General features: G+C 35.6%; 1 protein-coding gene across 30 annotated transcripts in view; it reads right to left on the reverse strand.

The window, feature by feature from the left end:
- Window positions 1–12,261, reverse strand: part of Unc79 (unc-79 homolog, NALCN channel complex subunit) — a 261,091-nt gene that overhangs the window by 154,533 nt on the left and 94,297 nt on the right. For all 30 annotated transcript variants that reach the window (XM_074067276.1, XM_074067275.1, XM_074067270.1 and 27 more), the window contains 3 exons: window positions 6,429–6,493; window positions 2,100–2,188; window positions 1,448–1,488 (listed from right to left, as the gene is read on the reverse strand). In XM_074067276.1, coding sequence (XP_073923377.1) covers window positions 1,448–1,488; window positions 2,100–2,188 — 130 coding nt within the window. In that variant the 5' untranslated portion in view covers window positions 6,429–6,493. The remainder of the gene's footprint in view (window positions 1–1,447; window positions 1,489–2,099; window positions 2,189–6,428; window positions 6,494–12,261) is intronic.

The raw sequence follows: 12,261 nt of genomic DNA on the forward strand, positions 1-12,261 counted from the left end.
TTGAGAGGCTGAAGCAGGAGAATCACTTGAACCTAGGAGTACAAGGCCAAGCTAGGCAACATAGCAACATCCTGTCTCTTAAGAAAACAAAAACAAGCCAGTCATGGTGGTACACGCCTGCAATCCTAGCACTTGGGAGGTGAAGGCAGAAAAATTTTGAGTTCAAGGCCAACATAGGCTACATAGTGAGACTGTGTCTCAAAAACAAGAAAAACAATAAAATGTATTTTAGAACTTGACTGCCAGTTTTACCTCAAAACTGTGAGCACTAGAAGCTCACTAATAAGATGGACTAATTCAAAGGAAAAAAAGTTACCTTTACCTATAGTGCAAGCCCAAATTTTTCTAGATAGTCTTTGGTAAATTTTCACAATGTCCCTTTGAAGGAAGTAGAGGCTGACAGTATTGCTCCATTTTACAGATGCCAAGCACTCATTAAACGAATTTGTCTCTTAAGGTTGAGATGGTCTAATAATAAAAGTGAGGCTACAAGGAGATAGTGCAATTATCAAATTATCATCAAGTAAAGGCCTTAAGTTTAAAGAAAAAAAAAGTGGCCCAGATGTGGGGGGTGAGGTGGCCCAAATAATGTATACACATGTAAGTAAATGTAAAAATGATAAAAATAAAATTAAAAAATAAATAACCAACACATACAAAAAAATGTAAATGTAATATGAGGTTTTAACATGTGTCTTTTTAAATGGGTCTTTCATATAAAACTTTTTGTTATCTATATCTAAAATCATATATCAAGTTCTTCCTTTGTCTCTGATCTGTAGTTAGTACGCACCCAGATTTTTCCACCCATCATCTTTCCTCTGCTTGCCTAGGTACTCTTCTTGGTCCTTCCAGTCACCAAAGAGGTGGCTAGAATATTTGCTTCCATGAGCAGAAGAATGTTCTGTCTTGGACCTACCAACTTTTAGGATACAGCTTTAAGAACTCTAACAAATTTCTATAAGCATTGTAAATCTTGTCTTTACATTTTACTGATGGGGAGACTCACTTCTCAGAGCAAGTAAATAAATGACCCCCCCCAAAAAAAAAAAACATGGAGCCAATAACAGTGGCAAGAAAAAGGTCATTATTCAATTCTCTTCATTCCTTATTCCCTTTCTGACCTGACACAGCAACTCATCATTGGCAACATTTATTACATATACAGAAACTCCCTTAAGACACAACTCAGCAGAGCTTTAGTCATACAGAATCCAAATTGTAACATCTAACCTTAATTTTGGTAGTGTTGATACCTCTTCCCTCATTAAGTGTTTGAGTATATTATAAGCCAGACATTGATATAATACTTGAGGTCAATGAATATTCATAGAATATTATATTTTAGTTACTGTCTTTGTAAAATCAAATAGTACAAAAAGAGATAAATCAACCATGTCATTAGTCATGATTACTCATTATTCATCTTTTTCAAAGTAAACCATACCTTGTGGTAGAAGAACATCAATCAACCACTCGCTGTGGTCCCTATAAAGAAAAACAAAATTCATTTTTGAGGTTGCTTCATTGAAAAGTTTCCCTTTCAAATGAATGTTTGTAAGCTGCATGCTATTGATGAAAGGCTTTTAATAGAAAAGAAGTATAATTAAGAGCACTATCATAATAAATTTTAAATGCCTAATGTATTCCAACTAAATTATAAATTATAGGCATTTCCTCATATTTAGTTATCTTTAAATGATACTTTCCAGATGCTAATTGTGCTAACCAAAATACTGCATGATCTGCACAAAGCTGAGTGTGACTGTGAAACTAACAAGCAAAAAGAACCCACTTGAATTCTATGTCATGTTTGGAAACCACAGTTCTCTTTTACATCTTTTTTTTCTCTATGGCTTTTTAAATAGGATTCCTTCAAAATTGGAGCTGCTTTATTAAGTAAAACTGCTTTCTTCTGTCATATGGAGAGAAATATTGTAACTCTTCAAAGCTGAAGTCTTCCAAATGACAGTGTGCTATATGTTAAATATCAGACAATCTAACCTTTAAAAAATATCAGTTAGTTAGAAAATTGGATAATGTAACAAATTTAAGTCCAAATGATTTCCTTATTTTCCCATTGTTGTTCTCATACCTACCCTGCAATCCTCTCACTGCATTCTTCACAGAGATACAATGGGGGTGGTTTATCACCCAAGGCTACTGACAGAGAAGGGTCTATACACATCTGAAACACATGAAAAGAAAGAATTAGCTCCCCTGCTCCTCTATACCACATTCCCTACATCATGAGACAAAGATTTCAACAATGACAGAGTATCAAAAGCAAAATGGAATACATACTTTTAGTAAGACCCATTCCACCTGTAACTGTTTGTGCTGCACTGACTGATAAGTTCATACTGTGAAGTTAAATGTATGTGACCGCTGTGATTTTCCATTTCTATGCCATTTGTAATTCAAGTAAAAAATGGTGTCAAGAATTCCACCCTCACACCATAGAGCTGTTCAATGGCTGCTCAAATTGGTTATATGGGTGGTAAGCACAGTAATCTCTCTTTAGGAAAAGGAAAATACAGTATTAAGATTTCAAAATCATAACTGATATCAAAATGCTAGCAATAGAAAAGTTAGCTTAAAACATACCTCATTCAGAAAAGTTAGCATTAAATCTAACAATGAATGGATCACTTTTCTTACTCTGCAATCTTAGCTCTGAATCAATCACACAATGTTTCATTTTCACCTTTTTTTTCTCTACACATGACCCCTGATTCCTGTTGTTTATGGCTGGGGTTTCACTAACCTAAGCATAGAAGTGAAAGGTGTTTATTTCACATTAATCATCAGCATAATTTCAAATATCTTGATGTTTTAAATCAAATGAGCATAACATTCAGATGACTAATTGCATTTTATACTCCTTGTCAGTTTAAATTTCTATGATTTATTAAAGTCATTTTGGATTCTGTCCCTGCTTTCAAGAAATAATCAACCCATGCTATATCTAATTTACACAATTAATATACCTAGTACACAAATTCTTCTGGAACCTCACTCTGCCTTTAGTTGTTTTCAATGATGTGAAGGGGGAAAATGACCCACATTTACAACCCAAACAACCTGTAATTCAAAGTTAAAATCCTAGGAGTTTTGGTGATTAGGCAAATAATAGCTATAAATGCTAAATTTAAGTAATTAAGCCATCAAAATTTATAAATTTCACATTCCCTAATGCTAGTGAACTAGCATGAAAATATTCCTTATTTAAGTTTTATGATTCCTTAGATGCAATGAATAATTACTATTGGTGATGAAATCAAATATTGGCACACTTTTTCTAAAAATGACCAGAGAGCAAATATTTTAGGTTTTGTGGCCCATACAGCCTCTCTCACAACTACTCAATTCTGTTGGGTATAGCATAAAAGAAGCCATAGGCAATATGTAAGCAAATGAGCGTAGCTGTGTTCCAATGAAACTCTACTTACAAAAACAGGCATCAGGCCCAATTTGGTTGTGGGACATAGTTTCCTGACCCTATCTTAGATAACTATCTGGGCTTCAAAGTATTTCATAAAGTGGATGTCAAATATAACCAGATAAACCAAAAAGAGAGTGTAATACAATACTCTGTAAGTCCAACATACTTTCACATTTAATCTGATCACAACTCTTGGTTCTTACCTAAGAAGTACTTTTTTTTCAGCATATTGTAATGAAAATAGGTAATACTTTTATATTTGGCAAATCACTGGGCTTAATGGTATAGTTCACTATTATGTCAATAACAGGTTTTTGATGAGGATTAAACCATTTTCCCCAAGACTTTACCATGCACACCATGTAGACCAGACCTACTTTTGAATATTATTACTTCACTCTGATTTCTAGTAAGTTATTGATACCTCTGCCAGGTAAAGATAAGTTTTTCATTTCACTCAAAAGGAAAAACTCCTGGAATATTAGAACTATAAAGAGTCATTAGAGATTAGCAAATTAACCTCTCACACTGCTAAGTAACTTAAGTAATATGATCCATCAGATTTGTAAGTAGCAGAGTCAAGTCTGTCTACTCCAAACAGATCAGTTTATCCCCATACAAATGCATTCATATGTAGCTGTTATATTAAAAAATAACTCTCTTCTGTTTATAAATATAATCTATGCCCATGTAGAGGCTTAGGAGAATGGAAAAAAGAAATAAATTTAATTAATGAAGCTCTATCTTGATGATACATTCCCTGGTAATATTCTGATGAGTATTATTGGTTGTTTTTCCACAATGAACTTTTTTATAAATTTTTATAAGGATGTATTTATTATAGGGGGGGATTCATAGTGACAATTTTGATTAGACTTATATTATACATTAGTTATATTTCTTCTAACGTCTCCCCCCTCAACCCCACAATGAATTTTAATATGTATAAAATGTAATTTTAAAACTAAATTGCATCATACTATATATTTTGTAACTTTCCTTTACACTTAACATAATGTTGTAAGAATCTGGATATTGAATACTTTGATATGTATGTCTTTCTTGTGGTGTGTGTTTGGGTACGCTCACATTGTAAGAAAGAATACTGAGCAGGCAGTATTTGTTATAGTGCAAAAAATGGCCTCACACAGGAAGCCATTAGCTATTCATTAAAATGAATATTACCCTTCTGGAAAGTGTAGAGAGAAAATAGAGTTCTTAAAAAAACCTAAAGATCAGCAAGTAAGATTTGAAGGGTGATAAATATGTCTTCGAAGTAGATAAAGGTGGTAGTTGCAAACACTGTGATATACTAAGTGCCACTGGATTGTTCACTTTTAAATGATTAATTTTAGGTTATGTGAATTTCACCTCAATAAAGAAAAATGACAAAAGGTAGATGGTCTGACCTATCCTAGAGGACTGGCCCTGGGGGAAAAGTAATATCAACCTAGAGGAGTGGAATAGGATGTTTGCCTAGAAAAGAAGAAAACCTAATTCCTGATGATTTCTGCAATTAGGTGGCCAGAAAGCACTAGTAACAAGAATGCCAGAGTCTACATTCCTGAGAATGCGGTCTGACATAAAATCAGTGGAAAAAATAACTGTAGAAACCTATAACAGGGAGGAAGAAGAAAGATACAGAAACAAAAGTAAGAAGGAGCCATGCAAGTCTCATCACTGTGAAGAAGCAGGTTGAACTCTATGAATAATATATAACCTCCATGTGTTCAGCTCAAAATATCCTCACATCAAGTACCTTTGAACCCCAAAACTGCTAAAGTTCAGAAGTGGGGTATGCACAGTATAATGGGAGAGGTGTATGCTCCTATTGGCCAGTTACTCTCCCCTCCACTCCTCAACATTCATTCAATTTGCCTTCAGCAAAGATCAAATATAATAATACAAGGATGACCTTTGTTAAAAGTATGATGTATCTAGATGACAATGCTACTTTGGTTTATAAGACATATTTTTGGTTCTTTTTATATGTAAAGTTTATCTACTACACAGTGGGGGAAGCAAACTCCCATAATACTAAGTTCTCAAAAGTATCTGTGAACACTAATAACTTCAGCTAACACCCACTCTTCATAATGTTAAATTTAATCCTTGAAAATCCAAACATTGGTCCACAAAGCCAAGTGTTTTCTCTTCAACACATATACCAAAGTGCACATATGAATAAAAGAAAAAAAATTTTTTTAAATAAATAAATAAATCCTAACAGACAAAAAGCTCATATATACAAGTTTGAATGCAGTCAAAATCCATCTTTATTTGTTTTTAATAAAATTAATAAATTTAACAAAAATCTAAAATCTTCCCCCCCCAAAAAAAAACAAATATACCAAAGCAATTTTGTTAAAGGATGTGATTATTTCTCTTAACATCCAATTTCCAAGATTCAGAGTTTTAATTATGAGGTACCCAGTTCTGTCTCTAGTTCTAACTAGCTACCAGATTGACCTGTAAACTGCTATTTCCTTACATCCAATGCAACTTGCTGCGTGCATGCTGTCCAAACACCTCTCAGACATTTTAACTAAGTCACAGCTGACATTTGAACATAACAATTTTATCTGCTTTTGTCTGACAATTCTTGGATTTGCATGGTCACATACTAGGCACTCCAAATTTGTAACATACAGGTGAAAATAGGGGGAAACACATTTCCTTTAGTTTATTAGCTTAAATAGAAGCCAATTAAAAACTATAGAAGAGTTCACAGGATTCTTCTGATAATTTGCTCAGTGCTACACAACACTTGCCTATAGCCTCATAGTCAAAACCTCATTGCTCTGTCTTAACCCAATCTGCCCAAGTACATCAGATTCAACATGGAGGTGTTTACAATTACTACAGTGCACAGGCCTCTGCTTTACAGAAAAGCATGTAATCTTCTCCACTTCATTCAGCAATTTGCTCCTAACAATTTAACCACTGAAAATACATAGTGTCACCAGGTCTAATAAAACAGTACCTTCACAGCTGGTTTGTTAATTGCGTTGTGACATTCAATGTGCTGGCAGTGGATGGGATTCCAAGCTGTAAGGCAAAGTAGAGCCAATGAACATTTCTCACTGAAATTATTAATGTGTTAGTAAAATTAGCAGGTAACTTGCTAGTTTTTATCCTAACTAGAACCAACCTAAATAGATGACTTCCTAACAGAATCACCTTTTGTAATGTAGGAAAATATTTTAAATCAAGCAAAGCTATCACAACTCCAACCATTTTTCCAAGGGGAGAAAGCCAATACAAGATAGTATACACAGTATAGCATTAACTCACAATGTTATAATGTTATAAGTTCTCCAAGTTTTCCCAGCTATATTTTTACTTAATTCCCCAGCAACTCTCTGAGCTTACAGCAGATTGTTAAGCTCATTTCTTATTTTTAAAAAAAGTAGTATTTGAAGAGGTAAACTAGCTTTGCTATGATCACAAGGTGAGTAAATACAACTTGTAACTCTTAGTTCCTGACATTCTGCTATTTTCACTATAGAAAACTATGTGAAATGTCCTATGTTTTGGGGATTAGGATGAATTTCAAATAGAAATGAGCAGTAAGGTGTTCTTCACCATTCCATTTCCCACCCTCATCTCAATCAAATGTGGAAATTGGAAAAATAAGTTTATTGCCCAAATGATACTTATCTCTCTCTCTCACATGTGACCCACATACTGAACCTCTAATTTGCTGATACCTGCACTGAACTCAGTATGCATGAAAGTGAGGAAAAGATCTTAGATAAAGTGGTCTTAGATAAATCAGAACAAAAATCACAACCAGTAATTATCCTCTAGATGATTATGCAGCCTAATGCACTTAACTAACAGTACTCCATCATTTTAAAAAGCTAAAAGGTTTATATGCTCGAAGGTAGGACATCTTTCTAAACTACCATAATCTAATTTTTAGGACAACTGGTCAACTTATTTAAAAAATAAGAAGTACAGACCGGAGACCACCAATACTAATACAGTATCATATTGACTATATTTTTAGAAAGAAATGAATAAGTGAGTGGATGAATGAAGAAATAATTTGATTATAGGTATTTCATAATTATCAGATTTGTTTCCCATATAGGGTAAAGTCAAGATGATTATGAAGAATGGCAACAAGTTTTCTTGTACAATTAGAAAAACTTAAAGACTGCCTTTAATCTATATGTGAATTGCAAATATATGGGACATATACCCCATTCCTCCAATCCTAAACTCATAAGAGATAGAACCAATCTATCATAGCATTCCTTCCTACTGAGTTCATAATGGCCTTACGATTCTTCTTACCACTAAGATCCAAGCAGTTACCACTAATAAAAACAGAGTTGGGAATTGGTGTGATGATTCATGCCTATAATCCCAGCTATTCAGGAGGCAGAAATCAAGGATCACAGTTCAAGACCAGCAAAAGGAAAAAGTTACTAAGAGCTTATCTCAAAAACATGAGATAAGCATGGTGGTTCATTGCTGTAATCTCAGCAATCGGGTAAGCAGAGGTAGGAGGATCATAGTTGAAGGCCAGCCTGGGCAAAGTTAGTGCAAAACTCAATCTGAAAAAAGAACTAAAATCAAAAAAAGGACTGGGGTTATGACTTTAGTGGTAGAGCACTTGCCTAGCAAACACAAGGTCCTGAGTTCAATCCCAAGTACCTAAAAGAAGAAGAAGGATGGATAAGAAGTATCCTCTGTTTGACACTGTGAATGAGAAAAGCCAGGATAACAAAGAAGAGACTATATTCTGAAGAAAGTAAGAGAAGAAGAGGATCAGGAATCACAAAAGAGGGACAGGGAGCTGAAAATCACAAGAAACAGAAAAGTGACAGAGAAAAGTAGAAAAAATCTGCAACTCCACCCTGGCTTCCCAGGGCAGGAGGGGAAGTCTCAGACACAAAGACAAGGAAATCTAGATGGCCCTGATGACAGACTGACAACTCTATCTGCTTAAAGCCATACATCCTACAAGACTTAAACACAGTGCAGGGATTTGGTGTGACAGTGACCAGTCCAACATGGCAGGCTAAATTGGAAAAGAAAGACATTTTGTCACACCCCTTATCTCAGAGAGCTATAATAATGTGCCATCTTGAGAGAGGGCCTATTGTTTGAGATGAGATACTCTGGGGACTTTAAAACAAGGAATAATCAAGGTTCAAGGAGTCTTGGGACACAATGCCACAGTATTATGAGGTAGCTGTCATGAGGTAGTTGGAAGAAGGAAGTCTGACATGGGCCCACTGAACTTTAAGCAGCAGTTCAGACAATGAAGAGCACTATGGCTGGTTGTCCCATCTTCCCTGGCAAAGAGCAAGTCCCTTTGCCTGAGGAATGGAAACAAAGCACTGAGCCCATGGTTGGTGTTCGGCCTCAGGAGTGGTCTTGCAGCTATGTGTGTTTGCTGCCAGGTGGGACTAAGAGCTCTAAGCCCAGTTCTGGTGAATCACATGATTTACACACAAACACACACACACACACAGAGAGAGAGAGAGAGAGAGAGAGAGAGAGAGAGACAGAGAGTGGGGAACTGCTGGGTGGTATCTGAAAGCACTGAGACTGGCCTCTGAGAGCTGCCTCCCAGCTACCTATATTTGCTGCCAGGCAGAAGTGAGAGCTCTGATCCCAGGAACCACAGATCACACAATTTACCTCCAGCATCTCCCCTCCCACAGGGTGATGATCTGCTGAGCGGGTCTCAAAGCACTGAGTCTGGCAGCCAAGATGCCTGAGTCCCTCAGTTTTCTCCCACCACTGCACAACTCTGTTCCCCCCACTTTCTGACTCATTTGGAGTATACCTCTAGATTTGAACACTTGCTATACCTGGGAGTACAAACTGCGGGTTTGTGGAACAAATAGGAACCTGACAACCACAGGTTACAAAGCTCCTTATAGTCAGCAGTGGTTCCCACTAAACAAAAAAGAAAAGCTTCTAATAAAGCAGCCCAGAAGTGGAAAACTGACCCTTGACTGGCCCCAACCTCAGCCCACATATAGCAACAGCCTATACACTAGGAACTACAAGAGACTCTAGCTAATTTTCCTCTATTTGAGTGATGTGGGGGATCGAGGCCAACACCTTGAGCACACGTGTGAATGTTTAGCAACTGAGTTTTACCTCTAGTCCACTGGTGAGAAAGTGTACCTCAACCCAGCTACTACACAGTCCTGCAAGGAACAAAAGACCCTGAATAGCCAGAGCAATCCTGAGCAAAAAGAGCAATGCTCAAGGTATCCTAATACCTGACTTCAAATTATACTACCAACATATGGTAACACAAACATCATAGTACTGGCACAAAAACAGAAAGGCAGATCAATGGAATAGAATAGAAAGCCCAGAAATAAATGCACAGTTATAGCCACATGATTTTCAACAAAGTTGCCCCAAAAATCCATTGGAGAGGATGTCCTCTTCAACAAATGGTATTGGGAAACTGGATTCCATATGTAGAAGAATAAAATTAAATCCTTATCTATCCACTATACAAAAGTAAATTAAAAATGGATGGAAGATCCTAATGTAAGACCTGAAACTCTGAAATGACTACAGGAAAACAGGGAGAACACTTAAAGAAACAGATCTAGGGAAAGGGTTTCTGAACAGGATTCCAATTGCTCAGGAAAATAAGCATAAGACTCAACAAATGGAATTGTATTAAATTAAAAGTCCTCTCTACACTGAAAGAAACAATTACTAAAATGAAGAGACAACCTACAGAATGGGGAAAAAAATCTTTGCCTGCTATTCATTGAACAAAGGTTTAATATTCAGAATACATATAAAGAGCACAAAAAAAAAATCAAAAGAACAAATAATTCAATTAATTGTTCCGCAAATGAACGGAACAAACAGTTCTCAAAAGTATAAATGGTTAATAAGTACATGAAGAGGTGTTCAACAACCTTAGCCATAAAGGAAATGCAAATCAAAACAACATTGAGAGTCTATCTCACCTCAGTCAGAATAGCAATCATCAAGGAAACAAAAACAATAAATGCTAGCAAAGGTGTGGGAGAAGGGGAAAGAATCTTTATATATTATTGGTGGAAATGTAAGTTAGTGCAAACACTGTGGAAATCAGTATGGTGGTTCCTCAAAAAAACTAAAAGTAGATCTACTCTATGATGCTGCTATACTCTTGGGCATATATCTGAAGGAACATAAATCAGCATACAATAGAGACACTTGCAAGTCTTATTTATAGCAGCACTATTCCCAATAGCCAAACTATGGAATCATCCCAAGAATCAACCAATGAATGAACAGATAAAGAAAATGAGGCAAATGTTCAATGGAGTATTATTCAGCCACAAAGAAGAAGGAAATTATGTCATTTGCAGGAAAATGGATGGAACTTAAGATCATCATGTTAAGCAAAATAAGCCAGACTAAGAAAGAAATATTGTGTGTTTTCTCTCATATGCAGAATCTAGACGTTAAAAATGATATGAATGTAAAAGGAGAACTGTCTGGTGGGGTGAAAAACAACAGGAGGGGGTGAAGGAGAGAGTAATTGGGGGATTAATATGATTGAAGTTCCTTACATGCATGTATGAAAACAGAATAATGAAACTGTTAAAACATACAAGGGAAGGAGCTAAGGAAGAATAATAGAAAGAGTAAATTTGATCAAATCATAGTATGTGCATGTAAAGATATATCACAATGAAACCCATTTGTACAATTAATATACACAAATAAAAAGGGAAAACACAGAGTTGACACACAAAATGAAATCTGCTAATCATCTCTGAGTTGGTATATTATGAGAGTGTTAACAGATTGCCTTATAAATATTAATAAATTCTTGACACTTAAAGACATAAGTAATATTCAAAACATATAGCAAGTATTGTGGCACAGCACAAATAAATCAGAATGTGCAATACCCACAGTACTTGGTCAGAGCTCTAAAGACTTCTGCTCTGTCAGAAATTAATGCTTTTTAGGTGGATGATAAGGATATTCAAGTCTAATTCCTCTTATTTTCCATTTTATTCTTACAAAGTGTCAATGAGTTCATAACAGGTTGTAGGATAAGCTCATCAAAACCACAGTAGATAAAAGCTTACTAAAACAGCAACTCTTAGCTTTTTCTGTATGTTAAAAATCACTTGTCAAGGTTTTTAAAACATGATACCTTGGAGCCATGTTAAGTCTACTGAATCAAAATCTCTGAAGTTACAATTTGCATTTGGGAAAAGCACTAAAATTAATTCTGATATAAGAACAATCTATGTACCTTATCTTGCAACAAATATAGTCATCATAGAACTTTGTTATTCAAAAACAAGAACAAAAGATAGCATAAAAAGACAGAAGACAAGAATCCTATTTCCAACTATGATCAAGTAATTGGTTTAAACTTGCCTTCTTAACCATAAACAACTAGAAAACTGAAAAAGTATATGAAACAAGTATTTTGAGAAAAGAGAAAAAAATGCAGTCAGCCCCACAATCACCCTGGTTTTCTGATTTGGCCCTACAAAAACAGATAAGTAAGATTGTTGTGTCAAGTTGAAGGGACAGAAATTGGAGTTTAGGAAGGCAAGGTAGCTGGAATTTGCTAAATGGAGCACAAAAGAAACAGAAGCTATACAAAGAAGGAGATCCAGAAATCTGAGTAGGATTCCTTTTGGGTCTTTGACATTATAAGAAGCTGAATGTGTATGCAGTCAAAATTCCATGAGGTTGGATAAAGAACAACTGGGGGATGCAGAAGGCTGTAAGCTAAACAATTTCTAGTACTCATACATGGCTGGGAGAGATTTACAAACCAGAGTAAGAAATCATCTAAAACCTGG

This window comes from Castor canadensis, chromosome 3 (assembly GCF_047511655.1).
Source record: "Castor canadensis chromosome 3, mCasCan1.hap1v2, whole genome shotgun sequence".
Taxonomy (NCBI): domain Eukaryota; kingdom Metazoa; phylum Chordata; class Mammalia; order Rodentia; family Castoridae; genus Castor; species Castor canadensis.